The following is a 24,089-nucleotide window of genomic DNA, read 5'->3' as shown; positions in this document are numbered from 1 at the left end:
TCAGACATAATCAGGAAGTAGCGCCAGTTTTTACAGAATTCTACAAGTCTACGCTGTAACTTCATTACATTAGTATTGTTCTGATTCGCCTGCAGGCTATGAATAAGCACACTGTTGTGTTGTGAATGACTCCTCTGTCAACACAGACCTGTGTTTAATTATTCTCTCATCAGCAGTCACCATGGGGAGAGAGGATTTGAATCCATTTGGAGACAGGTGGGAGGTTCTTTGTTTACTCTTGTTGTTTTCTGTTTTTTGTGGCAGAGCAGAGTTGGTTTAGGGGGTTTGTTTCTGGAGACAAAAGAGGCAGCGGGACAGACTGGGGCCCACCCCGCCCCGTCTGTTTATGTCTCTCCGACAACACACAAACACACGTACCGACACATCTTACACCGCACTAACACATTCTCTCGGCCCTGCATACTTTTCTCTCTCAGAAGGCAGATTGTTGAAACTCCACCTTTCCCCCTCCCTCCCTCCCTCCCCTCTCTCCTGAGGGATTCTCTGTGAACAAAGGGAAGCAGGCCCATTTCTACCTGCGATGTCGTCCTCAGGAGATCCCCCATCATGGCTTTATTCAGCATAAATGAAGGACCAACAACGCCTCTCCTCTCCTCCCCCTCCCTTCACTCTGTTCTCTCTCTGTCTCTTTCTCTGTCTTTAGCATCCCTTTAACAAACACAAACACTCACCGAAAGGCATTCCCTCCCGGTGTGTGAGCGATGTGACAGAAACAGTGGTTCAGTGTGTCAGAGAGACATTATCAAAGCACCGGGATGGGGAAAGGAAATGTACGTGTGTGTTTGTGCTTTCATGTGAAAGCATTGGTAATGATAATGGTGAAACCACTACTGCTAGCTGTCCCTTAAGGCAGCCAGATATTGACGTGTGTGAAGAAGAGAGTGAAGGAATGAAGAGAGAAGGCGAGGAGAAGAGAGGAAGGAAAATGGTGGAGACGTACAGATAAATGAGGGGAGTGTCTGTAAGCGTGTACTAAAAAAATAAATGGATGTTAGTAACAACTTAGAAAACTCCACCCTCAGATTGTCTACTGCCATATCCACCTCTACTTTAGTTGAATTATACTATGTTATCTGTATTTTTCTGCTTGTCAACAAATCCCATGAAAAGATCACAACCAAGAATGTGTTAGTTACATTGAGATTCAACTGGAAGTCTTTTAATTTATTCGTCGTGCCCTCTTCTTCTGCAATGGTTTAATGGCATCCATCTCTGGACTGGAGACTTAGACATTTGTTTAAAATGTTTGCTAAATTTGAATGGAACCACTTGACTAGTGTTTGTGGGATCAAGTCATAATAAACTACAGTGTGTGTGTGTGTGTGTGTGTGTGTGTGTGTGTTCACAGTAATGAAGGAATGTCACCAAGTGCAACAGTGTGGCTTATTGATGTGTTTTCAATAGTGCATCATGATCTACTAGGGGCATCTGTGGGTGTGCCTCTTCTGCAATGGAGTTCTACCTGTATGACTGTTGAGCACCTCCTCCACAAAGAGAGGGAAGCCCTGACTCTGATTCTGAGGGACTGACACCAAAACCTGCTCTTTGCTGTCCATGTTTAAATTTGATCTGCTCTCAAACCACAGGTGGGCGACAAGTTAAAGGAAAAACCTTAATAAATCAGCGGTGAAACATATTAAATGCAGCTACTTCCATACAGGAAGTATGTGATTGGTATTCATCTCTCCAGTAGAGTTCTAGAGACGTGGGCGTCTATGCCAAGGAGCACTGAAGCTGTTCTGGAGCCTCATGATAGACTAACACTTTACTGAGACACTTTAAGTTGGTTTTAATTTCATTTGTCACCTGTTATTGACAGGAGCAAAATAAAGACCAAATAACATATCAGGCTGAAAGTGTTTTGTGATTGATTTCTCCTCTAAGCTGGAGAGATTGTCAGTCACTTGCCATTTTAGTGGTCACCTCATATAGGACTTCACAAAAAGTCAGTCATCAAACTGTCCAGTCTGGGGACTTGTAGTGCCACATTACGTTACCCTTTTCCTTTCAAAAGATTGTCAAAAATCAATATTGTGGCAGATAATGAATTTCCATGTATTTTAAAGTTGTGAAAGTTCAGTTTCTCGTGCTATTGTTTGTGATGTAACTCAAACAGTCCAAGTACCTCAATGAAGGTGGCCAAATAAACTGAATCTCAGCTTTTAAAATGATAAGATATGAGGAAGGAGGAGGTGTGACTTTTTGAACTCAAAGAGTGTCAGAAAGTGGGAATATGAAAGGAAGAAAAGATGAAATATGAGAAATGTTAGGTAGGGAGGAAGATAAGTAGCTGAGTGAATGGACAGATGAAAGCGTTTGAGGGATGCAGTGAGGGATGGATGGGCCAAAAGAGAGCTGGTGGTTAGTGAGGAAGAGATGCACAGAGGACATCAGAGAAAGACACTAATGGCTGTGTGGGCGTCCAGGCTAACAGGTCTTTAAGGAACTTCTCCTCCTCTGCCCTTTTTCCACTTTCTAGACATTTAGCAGACACCCTTTTTAAAAGCGGATGAACTTCAATTCATGTGTCACTAACGTCACACGTCAGCAATTGAGTGCAGAAGCTGAAATAACAGTGCCAAGAATGCAGTTCAGCTATATTTATGTTTTATGTTTATGTTTAAGTATGTTTTCATTAGTTTATAATCACCTAAAAATAAGAATCGCTGTGTTTTCATTACCTTAGAATAAGCAGTTTTTATCTATATGGGAGCTGGTCGCCTTCCACGGAGGCCGCCATGTTTCTACAGTAGCCCAGAAACTACAACACAAACAAACAACAAAGAAAAAACATTTTGTAAGACTAAAATTTACAACACTGAAACCAAAAAAGTGTTAAAAGTCAATATATAAAATTTAGTAAACACCAAGGATATAAATAATGTACTAATAATAATGTAATGTACTTTACTCCACATGAATAGCCAGATTAAAAACATCTAAAGTCTTTAATTTCCTTTTTAAAAATACCGAGAGAGGTTCTAATATCCAGAGTGAGTTCCACAGTTTAGGGGCAAGAACAGAAGGCACTTTCATGCATGCATGCTACATGTTGCCCTCTGCTTTGCTCTCTACAGACTCACTTAATCCTATATGTTTTTCACATTACAGTATTAGGTAGCAAGTCAAACTCGAGCTGTACTTTGATGTGTTCAGTGGCACAGAGCATGTCAGCTCATGTGAAATAAAGTGTATTAATGTGCTTCTTCCGTTTCTCCTCTTTTCCCTTTCTCCCAATCCTCTCTCTCTCTGTCAGTGAAGGGGACTGGTGGGATGCTCGCTCGCTCACCACCGGTGGCAGCGGCTACATTCCCAGTAATTACGTGGCTCCGGTGGACTCCATCCAGGCTGAGGAGTAAGTAGTCTGTGTGTGTGTGTGTGTGTGTGTGTGTGTGTGTGTGTGTGTGTGTGTGTGTGTGTGTGTGTGTGTGTGTGTGTGTGTGTGTGTGTGTGCGCTCCTCAGAGACCCACAGTACACTGGTCACACTAGTGACTTTCATCTAAAATGTGCTCTGAAGTAACTCGAGATTAGTGGACGCAAGGCTGCAGACTGACAGCCGCACGTGTGCAGATTTAACCTTCCTGGTTTTTACTTTCCCTGGCCTGATAAAACGACATTTATGTGACACTATAAAGAGAAGGAATTTAGAATTTGGAATGCCAGCCGGACTGTGGGTGAAATGTAAATATATCCAAGTAGGGGATTTTTTTACTTGTACGGTTCATTGAGTGCTTACAGTGCATTTTTAGCAGGAAAATGTATGCACTCCTAAACCATTAAGTTCCACTCTGACATATGATGAATGGAAAGGAATAAAGAAATATTATTTCAATCTTACTCATCCTGCGTGTGGATTTGTCTGTGTGTGTAGCATCAACTGCTGCCACAGACCTGAACCACCTGTCCCGACCCAGACTCTGTAGTCAGATTAAGGTTTCTGAATAAAGATTCATTCAGTTCACTGTGAGCCCACTGCAGCATGCTGGGACTGAAAAAAGAGAGGGTGCAGCTCCGCTTATCGACACAGATCGACCTCTGTGAAATACACACTTTGGTGTCGTACTGCTCACCTTTCCTCTGTCTTTTTTCCTTCTCTCAGTGTAGTTTCAGTCTATGTGAATACCACTTTGAAAATGTTTTCAAGAGATGTTAAAAAAGTTTAACTTTTACCTCTATCTTACTGTTGACCATTGTTTTTGGTTGCAGTTTCATGAGAAACATGCTGGTAAACAAGTAATCGTTATTGGAGGATTCTACTGCCCTTGCTATGAATTAAAAGTAGAAAAGAGTATTTTTTCCAGGTTAAGAGACTGTGACTAAACAATCAATGCACAGATCTGCAGGGACAAAAGCAGCAGGCCTTGAACTAGTCACAGTCCATATGACAGGCTAGCTGCTGGGATAGAGTCAAAATGCTAATATACAAACCAAAAGGCCTGACTTATTTACAACAAAACTAAAACTGTAACGCCCCACTAGCAGTCCCCAGTGGCTTCAGTGCTACTTACATCCCACATTATGATTATTAAGTGTTGGACAGAATGAACAACCTACTGACAATTTTGCTAGTCTTAGACCCATAGCCATCATGGGGCTTAAAAAGTCAATTTTGTCCTGAATATGCCACTGAAGAAATGGAGAAATGAGTGTCCAGAATGAAAATGATTTATCATCTGGGAAGTACAAATGTGGTCAGTAAAGGTCACAGCAGTCTACCCAATGCATTTTATTATATCTTGAGTATTTGTGCATACATGTATTTCTTGCCAAGTGGAAATTTTGGCCTTATCACTAGATCATTAGAGGAAAAATCAGGAGGTCAATATTAGGATTTATCTTCAGGGCACCAACAATATCCAGACTACATTCTCTGGCAAATGTCGGAACTTGAGGTAACACCCTGCAATCAACAAAAACCTTTTTCCATATACATTTATTACAAAAGAAACAGCTGTAAAACTAAGGCAAATGAGACGATGACTCTTGGAATTGTCAAAGATTGAACCATTAGGTCTCGAAAGCCACCAAAAGTTGTATTAATATGTTATTTTTGCAAGAGCATCCAGCCAGGCTCAGAATGACCTTCAGAAACCATGGAAGTGTAATAAACTTGCCTAATGCATTAGGGCTGGGCGGTGTGGCTTATAAATAATATCTCGATATTTTTAGGCTATGCTGCACACCGCTCTCTGGTCCGCCTCGAAGGGGTGGTCTCAGACGGCTGTCAAGTGAACTCTGGAGCGGTTCATTTCTGGTGTGAACACAATTCGAACCAATCACAGGAAGCTTACCATTGTATGTGTCATTTTATTGGTTAAAAAAAGTTGTCGCTTCCTGTTTTGGTGACTGGTGAACTAGTAGCGCATTTGCTACCAAAATGACAAAACTTTGCGATTTTTGCATGTTTGCAATTGTGGCCCACTTACCTCACTGGTCCACTTGGATCTCAGAAGCAGCCGTCTTCTGTGATAAGGCCGTCTGATGGCAGAGCGTCTTCCTCGAAATGCCTGTATTATTAAATGATTTAATATCTGCTGTTTTACAAGCCGTTCATATGCGTGGTCCTCTAAAGTCTGCTGAGCTGCGCTCCAGATCAACATGAACAGAACCGACGGTGCTCCGTGATGTACGATATCCAGGTAGAAATTTGGAGGGGTTTGTTGTCTTTTTACTGTATGACGAATAATCGAACGTCCACCACATGGCTTTGGTTTACAGTTTCTGGACCATTTGAGTTTTGCCTTTGTGAACGCAAACCAGACCAGTTTGAAAATTGAAACAATGTATCATCCTCACGTTGGTTCGATTCAGGGACAGGACCTTTATGTATGAACCCGCCCTAAATCTGCTGTTTGAGTTAACGTGTTTTCTGCTGTAATTGCAGCTGGTACTTTGGTAAACTGGGCCGTAAGGATGCAGAGAGGCAGCTGCTGTCCACTGGCAACCCTCGAGGAACCTATCTCATCCGGGAGAGTGAAACCACAAAGGGTGAAACCACAAACACACACTGTCAACTTCCATGACCCTTAGTGTGTGTGTGTGTGTGTGTGTGTGTGCGTTGTATGCCATGACAGATTCACTAACTGTGAGAAAAAAAACATTCTCATCAGAAAAGCAGAAAAGAGAGAGGAGAAGAAAGTGGGGAAAAATTACTACATACAAATAAAATTCAAGACGGACAGGAAGGGGGGGGGGGGGTCCAGCTGGGACGAGACAGGGCAGCTGGGTTAGGCCAGGGCCAGGCTCTCCTGCTTTGAGCCGCCCCCAGACCCGCAGGAGGTTGCAGGCCCGTAGCAGGTCAGGTCCCCTCTTGAACAGCCCCCACCCCTACAGGAGGGGGCCTGTTTAATTGGGTCCGAGGAGCAACTTTTCATCAGCAGAGGACTTAGCAGCGGTCAGGCCCTCTTTCACCATACTGTCCCATATCCTACTCATTACATAATCATCCTCACCCCATCATACATACATACGCACGTGTACATACATATGTACACACACATTTACATATATACCTACACACACACATATAGTATATGCATCTATATATTTTTTTTTTATTAGAAATTTGTGTCAAGTATTTAAAGTGAGCGCTGAGTGCTTGGTCAGATTCTTAATCTTGTTTACTTATTCTTTGATCAAGTTCTTGATGTTCAGTGACCCTGAACTCACCCTGAACTGTGTGTCCCCCAGGTGCCTTCTCCTTGTCCATACGGGACTGGGACGATGTGAAAGGTGATCATGTCAAGCATTATAAGATCCGCAAGCTGGACAGTGGCGGCTACTACATCACCACCAGGGCTCAGTTTGACACGCTGCAGCAGCTGGTACAGCACTACTCAGGTATAAACACCAACACTTTGTATCTAGATGATAATTTTAGGATGTATTCTGGTTCTATGTAATACAATACTACTATTTTTGTTTGTAGAGGTCAATTTTAGGATCCAGTTGATTTTAGGACATAATCTGGTTCATTTTAGGATGTATTCTGGTTAAATTTACAACATATTTTGGCCAATTTTATAACGAAATCTGGGTAATTTTACAACATTCTGGGTAATGTTAGGGCATATTTTGGTAAATTTAGAACGTATCAGGTTCATCTTAGGACTTTAAAGGATTTTAAAATATTCTGCATAATTTGTATGAATGTGTATATGATTGTATTCTGCTTCATTTCAGTAAATTTTAGGACATATTTTGGTTAATTTTAGAATTTATTCTGGTAAATTTTAGGACGTATTCCAACTAATGTATTCTAGTTCACTTTAATGTGTATCATCGTTATTATCGCAGGCACAGAGGCATTATGTTTTTGGGTTGTCAGTAATTCCGTCCGTCCATCCGTCCCATTCTCGTGAAACGCGATGTCTCAGGAACGCCTTGAGGGAATTTCTTTAAATTTGGTACAAACGTCCACTTGGACTCAAGGATGAACTGATTAGAATTTGGTGGTCAAAGGTCAAGGTCACCGTGACCTCACAAAACACGTTTTTGGCCATAACTCAAGAATTGATGACCATATTTCACAGTTGGTTGGACACTAAATAGGTGACACTTAACGGTTACAGTAACGGTTGCCAAGTTGCCATTGACAACCATTTTGAGAAATTGACAACAAATTCTTGGCCTTTGGATGCTATCAGTGGCAACCACTTTTCGATTTCGAGCTTTGAAATCAAAAGCAGGATCAGCGATTCTCCCATTTTTTTTTCTCTCCACCCACGCCTACTTGCGCACGTCCAGCACATGTCCAAAGAAAAAAAACAACAACACAACACTTCAATGAGACAAAGCGTAGCTTACCGGTAGCCTGCAGCTGCACTTTTCAAGACACACAGGGACACACACAGGGAAGTCAGACCGCCCGAGAGTGTCCGTTGCTAGCCTGCCAACACCTGGCAGCTCATCAAAAAAGTAGTTTGTTAGGCCGCCCTTCCTCCGGATCTTCTCCTCACCCACGACGCCATTTACCCACTAACCATCCGTTCATTGTCCAGGCCGTCCGTTCCCGGTAGCCTGCCGCCTCGTCTGGACCCAAGTACAGGAGGTAAACCCGGACTTTCTGGGGCAAATTACAAAGCTGCAACTCTGAATTCTAAATTCTCAGAACTCCAATTCTGCAAGAGTAATTTCTTGGAAACCAAGAAAGTCTCGACTGAGCAGAAAACTTTTGTACTGACGATAGTCTAACAATGGCCGTCAGTGCCAGTACTTTCAAAATCTAACTGTCTCATGCTAGCTTCTCCAACGTCACCTACCCTATGTTTAAACTGTTGACCATACCTGAAATTCTGTGGAATTTGGTTCAATAAGCTGCATCACTGATGCAAAGCCAACTCAAAATATGTGATCTATATTTGTGATTTACATCAAGTTAATGCCTAGTGCAGCTTAAAAGCTACAGCTGTGAAAGAATATGGTATGTAAATTAGCCTGAAATCCACCAAGGCTGCCTCTCAGTGGTCTGGCTACAATATGGCCCAGGGTAAAAATATATTAGGATTGAATTGCCCGCTCTCCATTAAAAAGGGAAACAGACAGATATTGCCATAGGGAGATTTGTTATGATGGAGACAGAGCATTGACACTGTGGCCCCATTTGCACGAGCCCAAACAGCAATGTCAGAGTCTTCTCTTCTGTCCGATGTCCATTTCCTTGAATTGATCCAGAATGCATTAAGCAGACACTGTTACACTATAATTGCATCTGGTCTGCCAGCACATTTTCACATACAGGAATAAAAGGTGCTACTTACCATAAGGCAGATAGAAAGAGATGGAAAGCTACTGTATGTCAAATTAGTTGCATTTGCTACCTTACATGCGCCTTTATGTATTTATTTAGATTCACATTCTTTTTTAATTCATCACTTCTGAGCAGTGAACAAGAAACATAATGTCATAGTTAGAGCAGAAAGGCACTTTGTTAGCACTCTAATTGAGCAAAAGGAGAGAGGGAGTACAGGGGCGATCACACAGAGATGCACCGCTAGAAATGCGTTGCCAGCAAAACCATTGCTTTCCTATGGAACTGCCTGCCGTGCATGCCTCTCTTGCTCCGCGTCGCGTTTTTCTAGCAGTTTTTAGACGCGCATAAAAGTTCAAATATTCTCAACTTTTCAGCGCAAGGTGTGGAGTCGCACTGCAATGTCAAACTTGGCCCAGGCAGCCAATCAAATCAAGCAAGAGGCGGGCTTTACTACTTTACCACTTTCTTCCTGTTGCTTGAGCAGCCAGGTGAATCTCTCTGGTGAGTATAATTTACTATGCCAGTAAATAGGCTACCTGTTGGACAGCGGAGCAGGAGCAGACGCAGCCCCGCTCCACAGGCGCACCAGCTGTTTGTGGCTGCGCCTGTAGCAGTGCGTCTCTGTGGGATCGCCCCTTTAGTGTGTCAGAGTTACAGTTGTCATCACTGTGAGCTCATACAGATGTGTGTGTTGAGCTTGTTCCTCCTGACTGTGAGTGCCCGCCGCATCTGTGCCACTGACACACATATTTCATAATCAGATTTGCAGGATGAGACAGATTACTGTCCTTGGTTGTACTCATGCAGTCTGTGTTTTTCTCCCCATCTCTTTCTTAAGTTTTTTCTCATTTTCTTCTCTTACTCTATTTCTAGGAGTAATGAGGATCTGAGTCTGTGTTCTCAGTGTTACATTTGTTCTGTTTTATCACTCTCATCCTGTCTCCCTCTCACTGAGAAAAGGATATTTTTCTTGTCGCACTCTAATTGGGACATTGACATGTTTAATTGACATCGCTGTTGAAGCCTTAAAATCAACACCATGGATTTTCTGTATGTGATTGTGTCATGGCACATTAACCGTTCCTCTACATTTTATTACCCCTCTAGATGATGTATGGAGCCGACAACACACTTTGCAAATAACCTTCACTCTTTTCAGGGCTTGTGTTTTTATTGCTTTATGCTTTCCTCTATTTTTCATGTCTTTAAAGAGCTAAAGAGCATATCTGGCATCATATAATGTAGCTATTCTTCTGCAACTGAATGGATGAGAAAGGAACATCACATGTGGCCTTGAGAATCAGCTACTGTAGCCTGCAAATCTGAATGCTGATCACATTTAAAGTGAGACTATGTGACGTTTGAAAGAACAGATAGCCCAAGCAGCACAATTAAGCAGCCTTGCTAAATTCAACACACTCAGAGGTTTTACTGCTATAACCACTTGGTCTGGTATGAGCAGACCAGCGGCTAATGGCTAATGTTAATGTTAGCAAACTTTGGACAGATATTGATCTTCAGCTTACATTACTGAGTCAGTTTGCCGACTTTATGACTCTTCACTGAATGTGTTAGAACAGTTAGACATAAAAAATAAAACGTCAAAATCATGAGATATTAATTTAAAATGAGTCAAAATTGGGTCAAAATGTTGACTTACTATCCCATGATTTTGACTTAGTAAGTGAAAATTATGAGTTAGTAAGTCAAATTTTTGAGATAGTAATAGCAAGCCAAAATGTTGACTTATTATCTAATAAATCTACCAATATTGACTAAGTAAGTCTTTATGAGATACTAAGTCAAAATTCTGAGATACTGAATGTTAAGCATTAGCAAGTCACAATTTTGACTTGCTTACTATCATAATTTGGATTTAGTATCTGATAATTTAGAATACCATGAGTGTTTATATTTTTGTCATTCCTAACATTTTGTTTTTTGTTTTTTTTTCTTGGCAGAAATGGGCTTCCATAGTTACACAATGTTTTAACAATTTACAGATAAACATTTCAATGGTGTTATTACAAAATTGGATAGTACAAGACATAAAGGCACAGTACCTAATCAGAAGACGTATTTGTTATTTCCTGCTTCCACTTACTGACACTCAGGTCTAATGGTGATGTCTTTAAAGCAACTGACCTAAGAGAATATAAGGAAACGAAGGGAAATTCAATGAGCCAATGTCCTGTAATTGCTACTTGTGGCCACAGCGGCCGCTGTTCAACAAAAGTTGCATAGTCATGCTTTAAAGCCACTGTAAATGTGATTATAGCATCTTTCAAAATATTCTTATAGCTTTTGTTTATAAGTTTTTGTTTGTAGGAACATGAGACAATTCTAGTGAAAACTGGTGCAGTCTATGTGTTGCTTTCAGCCCATTCATTCATTGTCCCCAGGCTGGATCAGGGCCTTTTTTAAACTACAACTTGGCAACGCCAAACTTGCTCAAGTTTTGTTATTGATTACAGAACGATCTCATAATTTGTCATAGTGACTTTGATTCACTGATAAAATGGGTTTGTTTTTTTTTCCGGCATTCCTGCTTTATTTAATAGTGACAGTAGAGAGAGACAGGGGAGAGAGGGGGGGATGACATACAGCAAAGGGCCCGGGCTGGATTCGAACCCGGGCCGCTGCGGTAAGGACGCAGCCTTGATAAATGCTACACGTTCTACCAGGTGAGCTACTGGAGCACCCTGAAATGTTTTTTATGAGGAAACCAAAACTGAATGTCAGACCAAATTGTCGTAACAAGTTGAATTAATTGCTCTGACTGTAGCAGCAACACAAAGATTGAACGCTGACAGATTTTTCCTTTAAAATAAAAGTTTTCATCGGGGAGTAATGGATTGAACTTATTAACTCTGATCAAAGCACAAAATTAATCCTTTGAGCCTGCCACGCCTTTCTCGGAAACACTGGCTGTTTTGATACGTGTTGTGTGGATATGGTCCTCATATTGACAGGTTTTATGACAGCCAGCAGAGTGAACATAGAGCTGTATTGATGTCTGGGTGGAGCAGCTGAGGCAGCAGGCAGGAGGTCCAGATGGGCTTTGATGGCCGTGTTGCAGTTTGAACACTCCCACGGGTGAAACGCTGGCCTTTATCTCGTCTTTACTGCCCTGTGCAAACAACATAGGGCCTTATCACTGCCAGTGGGGAAGAAGGGGGGTCACTTAGTCCCAGCAGTATTGGGCGGGGGGGGCACTCTAGATATCAGCATGGAAGTACCAATGGAAACTCTGCCCTATTCCCTTGGCTTAATCAATTCAGGCAAACATGAGAGCTTCCTCCAGAGTAAAAGCAAGAGATGTTTGATTTCATGACAGAGACGACATGGTGTCATCAGCTAAAGTGACCACCACACACAGCCAATAGAGAGGATCGAAATGGAAGCCACTGGAGTACCACTCTGTTGCCTAAACAAGCATGGTCGTTATGCTTTTCATGGTACATAAAGTCCCTGTGCTGCGTCTTTATTCTGAACAATTGTAGATGTGCATTTCCCAGATGAGTGACTGACGGCCGGAGCTATCTCTTTACATAAATTATAATCATTATCGTAAAGTGTATGCGTGTCATAGATGCCATTAGCCAATGTGAGCCACAACATAGAGCCCATACTTTTTCTATGACCTGCACCCATACTTGCTGCTTTGGTACTCCAGCTTTTGCAGCAACATGAGATACTTTTACTGTGTATTCACTCAGCAAGATGGGGCAACAAAGATCCTTAAAGATACATCATAAATCATGTCCTAAATAACATTTTACTACCACTTATTCCTAAAACATAACTGTGAAGCTACATCTAGCTATATTAGTTTATTTAAGTATCCAGCAATAAAAAGTGCCCAGCCTGTATGGCCTTACAAGATGCTGGACAATAACAACAACCAAAATGACCACATGGCAAAGCATAATATACAGATCCACAAATTCAAAGAGAACATTTCAGTAGATTCAGATTATATATATATATATATATTAATGATGGATACAGAGTAATCTGTTTTAGCCGGCATGTAATTTCTCGCCACATCTCTCCAAACACACAGTACCTCATCAGGACACTAATGATGACTCTAAAGCAAAGAGAATCTTAGGAATTGAAGGGAAATAGATTTTTTGATATGGGTATAATGTCTAAGCTTTGGCTTATTCCAAATATCCTCCTTCCATTGTTCTTTGTAAATCTCTAATAATTTTTGTTTGACTCTATTAATTTTACAGTGCAATTGTTCCTGAAAATAATATTATTAAATTACTTATTATTAATATTATATTATTATTAAAGTACTGATTTATTAGACTATCAATAATGCCGAGGGGCTTGCAAGACAAAATCTGTGCAGAAGAAGCTCAGATATTGTGACTTAGTATGGGTCTATGATCCAAAAATATTGGATCCTACACGTCCCATAATGCAACTCTGTAATGCCTCCCTGTCTAATAAATGCCCATATTTTTTAAACTCCATGCCATGTAACGCAGGCTTGCCATTAAAGATTTGCAGATTCCAGGCCCAAGCCAAAATAACCTTGGTGACTTGACAAAGCTTCTCCAGAGCCACAGACGACATTGTACAACTGTTTCCGCGTGCTGAGTAGTGCTTTCCATGACTAGAAGACTGATGTTGATGTGTGAAATCAGTGGAGTTGTAAGGTGTTAGGACTGTAACAACAGCTCTGTCTCACTGGCTCCTGTAGATAAATTCCTAGTAGTGTTTTATTTGTGCTGAGATGCGTATGACCTGGTTGCTTTGATGATCAGTTAGGATCATGGAGAGCACATTAGACTGATAACTGCTGGATCCCCTGACCTGGAAGCAGCCTGTGTGCCATCCAGGAAGTGTACAGCAAGGAAGTGATTTTCAGCTTTCATGTTTACTCTGCTCTATGTTGTCTTTATTTCTAGTTGTTGTGTTGCTTTGAGGCTTTCCCCTCTCCTGCTCAATGCTCTGCTAACTCTCTGTACACCTCTCTTCATGCTCTTATTTGTGCAACGCTGTGGGGCATGTGCAGACCGAGCTGCCGGGCTCTGCTGTCGCTTGGTGGTTCCCTGCCACAAAGGGATGCCCCGCCTCGCCGACCTCTCCGTCAAAACCAAAGATGTATGGGAGATCCCGCGGGAGTCGCTGCAGCTCATCAAGCGTCTTGGGAACGGGCAGTTTGGGGAGGTCTGGATGGGTACGGATCCAGTCGCCTCCGGAAGAAGAGGCTACATGGAAGGGGCCACACTGAGCCAGCAGAGACTGACTCCAAAATATAAGCAAATAATCTGGCCTGGAAGGGTGGGGAACAAATGAGAAAATGGGGCAGGAAATTTTGATAATTCTCAGTTTGGGGCTTTTGCCAGGGAAATACTTGTAATTTTTGACCCCTCCCTCTGAAAATCCTCTGGAAAAACATCCAATGTGTCAGGAGACTCTGCTCTCACAGTCTAAAGATGGCTCCCTTCCATGTCCCTCACTGCATGTTCCTCTCCCCGGTAGTTAATCCTATGCCTTGCCTTCCCTCCCAATGTAGAGAGTGCGGATGGTTTGTGCTTTAATTTAACGGGCGTGTGTGTGAACTACATCCCTGACACTGTGGGCTTGAGTCATGATGCCTGGGAGATCAGCAGAGACGCACTTGAGTTGGAAGTTAAGCTGGGGACGGGATGTTTTGCTGATGTGTTTTACGGTAAGGAAATCCAACCAAAAAAGTACCCTGTTCACCTTGGGCCACCCTGGAAATAAATGTGAAGATTTTCAGTTATCCTTTTCCATGCACTCTTAAATGTGCCAATAAACAATTTGGAATTTTGTTTGCTAATGGAAGATAAAATGCTAGATAAATGCTTATCCCTCTCCAGCATTCCCACATGATTTTTGTGTTTGTTTTGTAACACATAAACCATAAAAAAAAGACTTTGAAAATCAGTTCCTATTCATAAAAACACATTTCTACTTTCAACTTTATTTCCAGTAATTTATTGCGTATGCTCTGCAGTATGGAACTCCAAAATGGTCACTATTAAATAAATGTTTAAGACAATATGAATAAATAACCATAATGGAATAAAATAATAAAAATATAAACCAAAGCAAACACTACATGTAAACCAAACCAACCAAAGACTTTTTCATTTTCACTTTCTCTAAGGAACATGTTTAAAATCAAAACACTGCTTAAGTAACTCTGAATTGGGTGTCTAGCTGCTGTTTAACATTTACTCTTTACTTTGATGCTGAGTAAAATTCAAAAGAAAAGCTAACCTACCTAGTTAGCTGGCTAGCTAGGTAGCATCTGTATATTCCAGTATACTCCCTCTCTTGTCATTCCAGCATAAGTGGAATGACAAGAGAGGGAGTTATGCATCTGTACCCTGTGTTTATTTACAGCAGTCATTAGCTTTTAAGTTAAAGTTACCAACCCAAGTTTGTTTGCACTGTCTCGGTGCTCCTGTCAATTCCATACAACAGCCTAATTAGAGGCTTGGAGCATTTCTTGTGTATCTTCAAAGACTTTTAGTTTTTATTTCTTCTGTTCGGTAACAAACAAAATAATCACAGTAATGATTTTTGACTGCAAAAGTTGAGTTTTAAAATTTTATTAAATAATTTCACAATTGATTTGCTCATTTACATATAAATGCTCTACTAAATAAATGCTCTATTCATATGATTACTTATTCCCTAATGTTTAGTGTTGGCTGTTTTGGACTTCCATATTGCAGAACACAAGGGTTTGCACTGTCATATTTCAGCTAGACAGATCCTGAGGATAGGGCTTCTCCCAGATGACACCCAGCCTTTGGGATCCTATTACTTCACAACCCAGCTGGAGACCATCTCGACTCCCAAAATGTCTGCACAGATGCATCACTAAAGAAGCCTACTCTGATTTATTAGCTTACTCTTAACTTAAACCCCCAAACCCATCAAACACATGTAGACCAAATGTTAGCTGATGGGCTCTGTCTTCCCTTTGGGTCACTACTAATAATACCTGCATCCATTACTGTCACAGAATGAGATAAATGGAGTACTACTTTATTGGAGTGATTACATTGATCTATATCTTATTATGTGTGCCCTGACACAGTAGAGGCAGTGCACATTGGTGACATAGCCATGCTGTGTGAGCGTAACTGGCATGCAACTAGTGAGGAGCTTACAGACATGCTTTTGTTAATCATCCTACAAAGGATTATCTGCTCCCGTGTTGGCGTATTGTGGCTCTGAAAACCCTGCTGGATCCCTCTCCTGGCTTTTAAAAGCCATTTCAAATCAAGGTCCACTCTAAATCTTGTACCCATTTAATTATCCTTCAGCACAACCTCTGTGCAGACAAGCTGATTCTCATACTGTCTCCTGATCTCATTCTGTGTTGCATGTTTACCTCATTGTCATTTCAAAGCAAGACTTTTCCCCCGTTTTTGACTACAGTCAACTCTTGCCAATCATCTCTTCAGGTTAGGCAGCATGGTTGCCAAGTCTGACTGAAATTATGTGATTTGAATATGAATCGATGTTCCCATTGTACTGATGCCAGCATGTGTGTGATTGTGCCAGGAACGTGGAATGGCACCACTAAGGTGGCAGTGAAGACTCTGAAGCCTGGCACCATGTCCCCTGAGTCCTTCCTGGAGGAGGCTCAGATCATGAAGAAACTCCGCCATGACAAGCTGGTGCAGCTCTATGCCGTGGTGTCTGAGGAGCCCATTTACATCGTCACAGAGTACATGGGCAAAGGTAGATGAACACAAACATATGCATATATACACACCGCTCACTAACAAGCATGCATATAGTTCTTTGCAAAAGGATTCATCCCATTGGGTTTTAGTACATTTTGTTGTGCAGTTTCATAAATTAAGTTCATTAAAAATGTAACTGCTTAGTGGTAGAGCGGGTCGTCCACTAAACGGAAGGTCAGCAGTTCGATCCTAGCTTCCCCCAGCCCACATGTCAAAGTGTCCTTGGGCAAGATACTGAACCCCAAATTGCTTCCAAGGGCTGTGCCTTTGGTGTGTGAGTGTGTGTGAATGATTAGTTTATTTGGACTGATGAGCAGCTGGAACCTTCCATCAGTGTGTGAATGTGATATGTAGTGTGAAGCGCTTTGAGTGGTCAGAAGGCTAGAAAGGCGCTATACAAGTACAGTCCATTTACCATTGCACCCCATAATACATGTAGGGTGCAGACACAAAGCAGGGGGTCTCCCTTATCATTTTTCACCTTGAACCGATAAAACTGTAAACTACTTGTAATATCCTTGGGATTAACCGCCTTTAACGTAGACAGAACTACTAAGTAGAGTAACTCCAAGCAGAAGAACGTAACTTTGCAAGCGACAACAACCAGAGCTAGCATAGCTAGCAAGTAAAGCTTCAGCTGCACAGTACGACGACGACAGAGTCGCGTTTTTAGACTCTTTTCAGGGATGTTCAAGCACACCTAAATTTTATCTCAGCACCCCTAAAAAAATGGTATTATTATTATTGTTTTTAGCTCCCTAATGTTAGATTCTGGGCTTAAATAGTGAAATGAGTATGGCTAAATCAGGGGGTGCGTGTGCAGGTGCAGCACTGTCCACAGGAGAGAGAGAGAGAGCTGCAAAGTAAACAGCTGTTTCCAAGCCTCACCCTGCTGATATTAAGTGATTATTGAGAATGTTCTGATTAATAAATAAAATAATAAGTAATGCTTTGTTTGTGATGACAGTTGTTTAGTTTTAACAGCTAGCACCTAGGTGTTGTCCATTGTGCTCCAGGCATTGTGGATTTTTGATGCGTTCTGTGACTTTTTCTCTCCCCCCTTTTTCTCTCGCCGGATCAGCACCCTCTCTGTGTGCCGGGACCTCCTGATTTACAAATTAAGCACTGTTCGATTTTGCGAACTCGTCTGAGGACTTAAATGCTTGGAAATTAAAAATCATCACCAATCTACACTTCCTACAGCACCTTGTGTGTGTACGGTTAAAGTTAGTTAACGCTGTTTGTGTGGGTCATAGAATTATAGCAAAGTCGATATAAGACTCAGAAAGTCTGTGGTTATAGTCCCGTGGTGTGAATGGTGTCAAAGAACATTAGCTGACATTGTTCGCTAGCGTTTATCGGCTAACGTTAGCTCTCTGAGCTAGTTTGCTTGCATTGCACACTTGCCAGCTAACTGTTGCACTTTATTATTTTAGTTAAAGTAGTTGCAGTGTGTCTTATTGTGATAGAATTGGGCCTTATGGTATATTTACCGTACATGTATGGACAGTGAATTGAAGCATACACTATACACTATAAGACATTAGGTAAATATTAGAGCTACAATCTTACACAGATTCATAGAGATTACTGTTCATTGGTCAGTAGATGGCTGTGGTTATCACATGGTAAACAAGGTATTAAATCTGAGTTAATAATTAATTTGTTACATTGTACAGAGATCGGAGATTAACTATTTCTCAAGGAAACGTGCTAACAAATGTTAGCTGGATTACTGCTCTTACTTTACCTCTGATTTATCTTGATTTAGATTTAAAATAATATCACAGTGCTACTTTCTCAGGAATGCACTTAAGTTTTATGATGCCTGACAGGCATCATTATCTCAGGTCACATCAGGGGCTGAGGGAGAGAGAGAGTGTATTTGCATTGTGTGTGTGTGTGTGTGTGTGTGTGTGTGTGTGTGTGTGTGTGTGTGTGACAGAGAGAAAAGGAAGAGTAAAAGAGATCTGTGAAGTGGCTTCTTTTGACTTGGGTTCCAGTTAAAACAAAGTGCAAAGTCCTTGTCTCCTATATTAAAGAAGTTAGGAGTCAGCTCAGCCATGGAGAGGTCATCTCCCATGGGATCCCACAGAGTGGAGAGATGGAAAAACATATCTGCCTAGTGATCACTACAGTGCATATACTGTATGTACACAGATGCTTATCGGTTTGAACAATTTTAGATTTAATATTGTATTATATTTTAAATATAGGCCCATTCTCAATCACTCAGAATGAAAGCCAACATGCTCTGCAGATTTACAGATAAATATTTAACTTAAATTAAACAATGAATACAATTAAATATGCTAATATGTAATTTTCTTCTGAATTTAAATGAGCTTATATTTAAGGTGTACAAGAACAAACAAACAAAATAAAACAAAGTTTGCAGGCGTTTCAGTGGGACAAATGAGGCTGCTGTTGCTGTGCGGAGAGAGAGCACAACCCGCAGGTCTGACTCCGCTGACAGGCGCTTTCTGGTCTTGTTTTCATGTATACCAGGGATGAGAGAGCCACATCACACATATATGATGTTGGGATACAACAGTGAATGGATATTCATCTTTCACAAGCAGCCAAAACCTGTCCATTAAAGGTGTTAGGCAAGTAGTGTTGTGTCTGATTTGAGTTTTGTTGGTGGGATCAGATTCAGTCCTGTCAGACTGTGCTGAGGGCTGAGATGTATCAGCCTTTCTTTGAGCCCTGTTTACCCTGTCGCTCGCTCTGATGGTCACTGTTTTTGTAACTCTTGAGCTCCTGAAAAACTCCCCAGCCGGAAAGCCTGTTGTGTTACTATGACAACCAGCAACCATGAGTTGTCATGTCAGCTGCAGCTTAACTGCATATTAAACAGAGTTTTTAACACAGTGATTCTGATATGTATTGCTTTTTTCTTCTGTTTTGATATGTTTGAAAATGTAACACTTTAATGTGGTGATGTGTTTAAAGAACGCCCAATAAATTAACAAAGATGTGACATGATGTGCGGCACCCTTGGCCTGTCCTCAAGGCACCGCACTCTGGGAACCATCGGAATAGAAGATTACTGCAATTGTTGCAATCAGGCTGTGGTAGAGGAAAGATTATTCATTCAGATCTGAGGGATTTATCCCCCTGGGAAGCAGGAATAAAGGAAAAGCTCGTGGAAGGTTGAAAAGGGGTATAAGGGTTCATCCTCTCTGAAGCATGAATATGCTCAGTAAATTTAGCAAAAATGGCGATCTGCACATTAGATGTTAATGTTTGTGTCTATGGAAATTTACATTTTTGCTGTGGTCCAAAGTGTTAATAGATGGACTGACCTATCAATGGATAGCACTACTGCTTGTGGGGCAAAAAAATGTATAGGATTAGTTTTCAACCCTTCGCTTTGTTTGACCTGAGTCGCCACAATAGCAAAAATGTATACAATAGCACAGTAAAATGTACAAAATGGTGTAAATCTAAGACAGTGTACTCTATGTGCCTGTTTATGTGCTATAGTGTATTCAAGCATATGACACTGTGGACAGGCATGCATGCAGACTTTGCAAAATGTTTTTCATTTAAGCAGAAGTGTTTTTGTTCCATTCCAGTCAGAATAATAGTAACTGTTCTGGTATGGTAAACCCTTTGTTTCAAAGTAACTGAAGATGATTAAGGCCTTCAAAACAATCCTCCAAAACACTGGAATTTAGAAACCCCACAAGAAAGATCTGTGGACGCACATTAAACGCCAGAGAACACAAGAGTGGAAACTTTGATGTGTATCGATGTGTCTGTTGCATGCAGAGGCTGCCACATCTAGGTCAGCCCATTAAGTTGGAGAGGAGAATGTGTTTTCAAAAAGCAGATCCAGTGTGAAATGAAATTCTATGAATGTCGAAGTATTTGTGGTGATCATCAAGTCCCCCAATCCTGTATTTATCCTCTAACTGTCATTATTGTTGATGGTATAAAGTAGACGTGAATAGGCAAATTACAAACCACGTCTCCAAAACATTCAGCTGTCAGATTGTTGCTTGTGGTTGGTAATTGCTGAATTACAAACAGTTCCTGTCGAGGGGTGATCTAAGACATACAGTTTGTGTCTTCAGTGTCTTTATGTGTACTTAGACTGACATCAGACATCTGTTTATGTCTGCTGTAGGAAGCCTGCTGGACTTCTTGAAGGATGGAGAAGGACGAGGGCTGAAGCTGCCTAACCTGGTGGACATGGCAGCACAGGTACACCTGGATCAAATTTATCTGTAGACGCTTTAGTATGGAAGCCCATTTCCTCCAATGTGATGAAAAAAAAGATCTGTAAGTCATTATAATGACAAACCTTCTCAAAATAATGACTTACTTATCTCGAAATAATGAGATTTTGAGATACCAAGTCATTATTTTGAGATACTAAGTCTTTATTTCGAGAAGGTTTCTCATTATATTGACTTACAGATCTTTTTTTTTTCATCACATTGGAGGAAATGGGCTTTCATACTTTAGTGTGTTGAGGTCACTGGTCTGTTTATGTTACATGAAAGTAACAGGAACAGTAGACTAGTTTCTCATCATTGGTTTCTGAAAACAACAAAAAAGATTTCAGACTTTGGAAACATACTTAAAACTTTTTTTTACTTCAACTACAGAGAGAATCAAGCCTTTATTTGAGACCAGCCTTTGTTTCAACTTTCCAGTGTTTTAAGTATATTTTATTATATTTTAGTAAGAAGCCTCCCTGTTTTCTAATTTGGTCCAGTGTTAGTTTGCTGTAATGCAAACTCAACACATACTCAATGTTCACTTGTCTTGGTAAATTAAGTATGTTGTTTAACTGATGGAATCAGTGCTATACAAGAGTCATGTTATACTCACTAGTAGGGCTGCAACTAACAACTTAATTAGTGGTATGAATCTGCTGATTAGTTTCTCAATTAAGCAATTTGTCAATGTTGGAAAATAATGAAAACCTATTCACTTCATATATGACAAAGAAAAACATCAAGTCCTCTCATTTGAGAAGATGGAACCAACAAATGTTTGGCAATTTGCTTAAAAAATGACTGAAACCATTCTAAAAATAGTTGCCAATTAATTTTCTGTCAATCGACTACTTGATTAATTGGCTCTGCGTTTCAGCTCTACTCACCACTGTTACTGGGGTAAGAGTGTCTCTTTCAGAACAGAAATGCTGTTTTTATTCACTAATTATTTACAATTTTGCTTCTACTTTTCTGTTTTTCGATTGCTGTCAGGTTACCATCACTGAAATCCAACAGTTCCTGCACAGATATTGCGCATTAAAAGCCTTCCAGCAGCTCAGTGGGCATAATCCCTAACATTCCTGGTAGGCTTTTAATCTGAAACATATGCAGAAAGGATTGAGTTTCATTGACAGTAACGTAACAGTGGTTGCAAAAAAAACTGAAAGGAAGACAAAATGGAAATAACGAGTGAATGAAAATATGTATTTCTGTTAAGACGAGAAAACTGAGAGCAGTAGAGTGGTGACTGAGTATGCCATGACTGTTGTACTGATGGACTCAGTGATGTGGAAATGTACATAATGCTGAATTCACCATGTGAGACATTATAGGACAGGTAATTTCAGACTTGGCTGTTATCTCAATACCAGTGTTTATTTATTAATTTCATTATTAGATCACCGGGCCTGTTCGTTATTCAGTAGACTAGCACAAAAACACATATTTCTTCATAACTAATATATTCATTTCATAGCAGCAGTTTTTAGTAGGTAATAAGTCATCTGTAATAGGATACCTTTTGAATGAAACGCCCCTTACCCAGATTTTCTGTTTTCTGCTGGTAAAACAGCACAGAGGTATTTGCTGGGTCTGCATGTTTAATGGGAAACTGTCAAAATAACTATTGGTATTTCTAAAGCCCAAGGGGATGCAGGAGGCTTTTTTTCAGACTCCTTCCTAAACAAGCATCACTTGCCTACAAATCTTTCTTTTTTTTTTTTTTTTTTTTTGGATTGGATTGATATGTTGTTTTCTCTGCCAGCCAATATTAATACATATTTTTAATTCACTGAAAGTTACATACAAAGTAATACTTTAGTATAATCAAGTAATCATTTAGAAAGGGCTCTCTCCACATGTATCCTAAATCACAGCAGTGTCCAGCACAAACAATGCCAAGAGGATTTTTTTCAGTGAGTGTTGATGCAGCCGTGCTCACTGTGCTGTGCTCCAGGTGGCAGCAGGCATGGCCTACATCGAGAGGATGAACTACATCCACAGAGACCTCCGCTCCGCCAACATCCTGGTGGGAGACAACCTGGTGTGCAAGATCGCTGACTTCGGCCTGGCCAGGCTCATCGAAGACAACGAATACACTGCTCGGCAAGGTGGGGCTTCCCACTCTTCTCCCGCAAACGCACGCACACACACAATGTTAAATGCACATACGTTATGCTCCCACTCACACACATTCACATACTGTATGACTGCATTTGGTCATGGAGGAAAATAGTTTGCTGTGAAGCCACGATCAGAGTCAGTTCCAAATATTTGCTCACTGTTACACTGAAACAGAAAGCAGACACTCCCTGCTGCAGAGAGATAGCCAAAGAGTTTATAAGGCATGTTTATTAGAAATGATTGTTATTCTAATATTTGCCATTAAAGCTGTCCAGAGCCTGATAACAAGACTGAATTAGCTGTTTTCTGTTTGGGTGAGGCGTTACTAGCTCGATGTATCCATCCTGTCAACATCTTTCATCATATTAGTCGCAAGCTGTGATAGCCCCTGCTAGGATCACTTAACTTAAGGTTTGTCTTTCAGTTGTTTTTAGAAATATGCAGAACTCAAAGGTTCATTCTTGACCTTGGAAATAGAACCTAAAATTCTCTGGGATTTACAGGATTTCTCTAGAGGCTTTCAGCCACATCTTGTGGCTTCCATTCACTGATGAAGGGCACACGATATGGCTAAAAGCTCCAGAAGAAATCTAGGAAGTGGGTTTAAGGGGGTTGAGAATTTTTTCTCAAAGAAAGAAGCCATTTTAAGAGTTGTTTCTGTAAGTGGACTTGCAATAACCTGCACAGCTGTGTCTTTCTCATCCATGCTTGTCATCACCTAAGTTTAGAATAGATTCTGCCTCTGATTGGCTTGGTTGTTTTTCTAACTGGGGAAGCGGTCATCAATGAGCACAACACCAAACCTATTTGAAAAAATCAGAGATGTAAACAGGGTCAGGAACCTGTGTTCCAAAGACATTTTTTCTTTCTATCATCAAATCAGAAGTAGAAATCTGAGAGTTAGATTTCAGAAGCTGTTGACATATTGTTTGTGTTTTTCGTCATATATTTAATCCTGCATAAACACATGTTCGGTACGGTCAGGGACCTCTGTTGCCTCTCTCTCATTTCCTGTCATCTCTCTACTATCTATCTTATATTAGTATAAACAGAATAAAATGCAAAAAACACAGTATTTATTTGATATATACAGAAAGTAACAGCAACACTTAATGAAAGACAGTTTTCTGCTGCTACAAATGTGTTTCATATTAGGTTAAGTGCCAATAACAAAAGTATTTGTCAACACCCAGAGACGTCCATCATCT

The 24,089-nt window shown here is 40.7% G+C and overlaps 1 protein-coding gene across 6 annotated transcripts in view; it reads left to right on the top strand.

Annotated features, from left to right (window-relative positions):
* fynb (FYN proto-oncogene, Src family tyrosine kinase b) overlaps positions 1–24,089 on the top strand; it is a 90,307-nt gene that overhangs the window by 61,081 nt on the left and 5,137 nt on the right. For 4 of the 6 annotated variants that reach the window (XM_044168492.1, XM_044168490.1, XM_044168491.1 and 1 more), the window contains 7 exons: positions 3,278–3,376; positions 5,907–6,010; positions 6,713–6,862; positions 13,807–13,971; positions 16,341–16,520; positions 20,661–20,737; positions 22,715–22,868. In XM_044168492.1, the coding sequence (XP_044024427.1) occupies positions 3,278–3,376; positions 5,907–6,010; positions 6,713–6,862; positions 13,807–13,971; positions 16,341–16,520; positions 20,661–20,737; positions 22,715–22,868 (929 nt within the window). Of the gene's footprint in view, positions 1–3,277; positions 3,377–5,906; positions 6,011–6,712; positions 6,863–13,806; positions 13,972–14,310; positions 14,467–16,340; positions 16,521–20,660; positions 20,738–22,714; positions 22,869–24,089 lie in introns of all 6 variants that reach the window. The other 2 variants (XM_044168496.1, XM_044168493.1) reach the window with 2 other exon arrangements.

This window comes from Siniperca chuatsi, linkage group LG16 (assembly GCF_020085105.1).
Source record: "Siniperca chuatsi isolate FFG_IHB_CAS linkage group LG16, ASM2008510v1, whole genome shotgun sequence".
NCBI classification, from domain to species: Eukaryota; Metazoa; Chordata; class Actinopteri; order Centrarchiformes; family Sinipercidae; genus Siniperca; species Siniperca chuatsi.
This window is presented reverse-complemented; position numbering and strand designations above follow the sequence as displayed.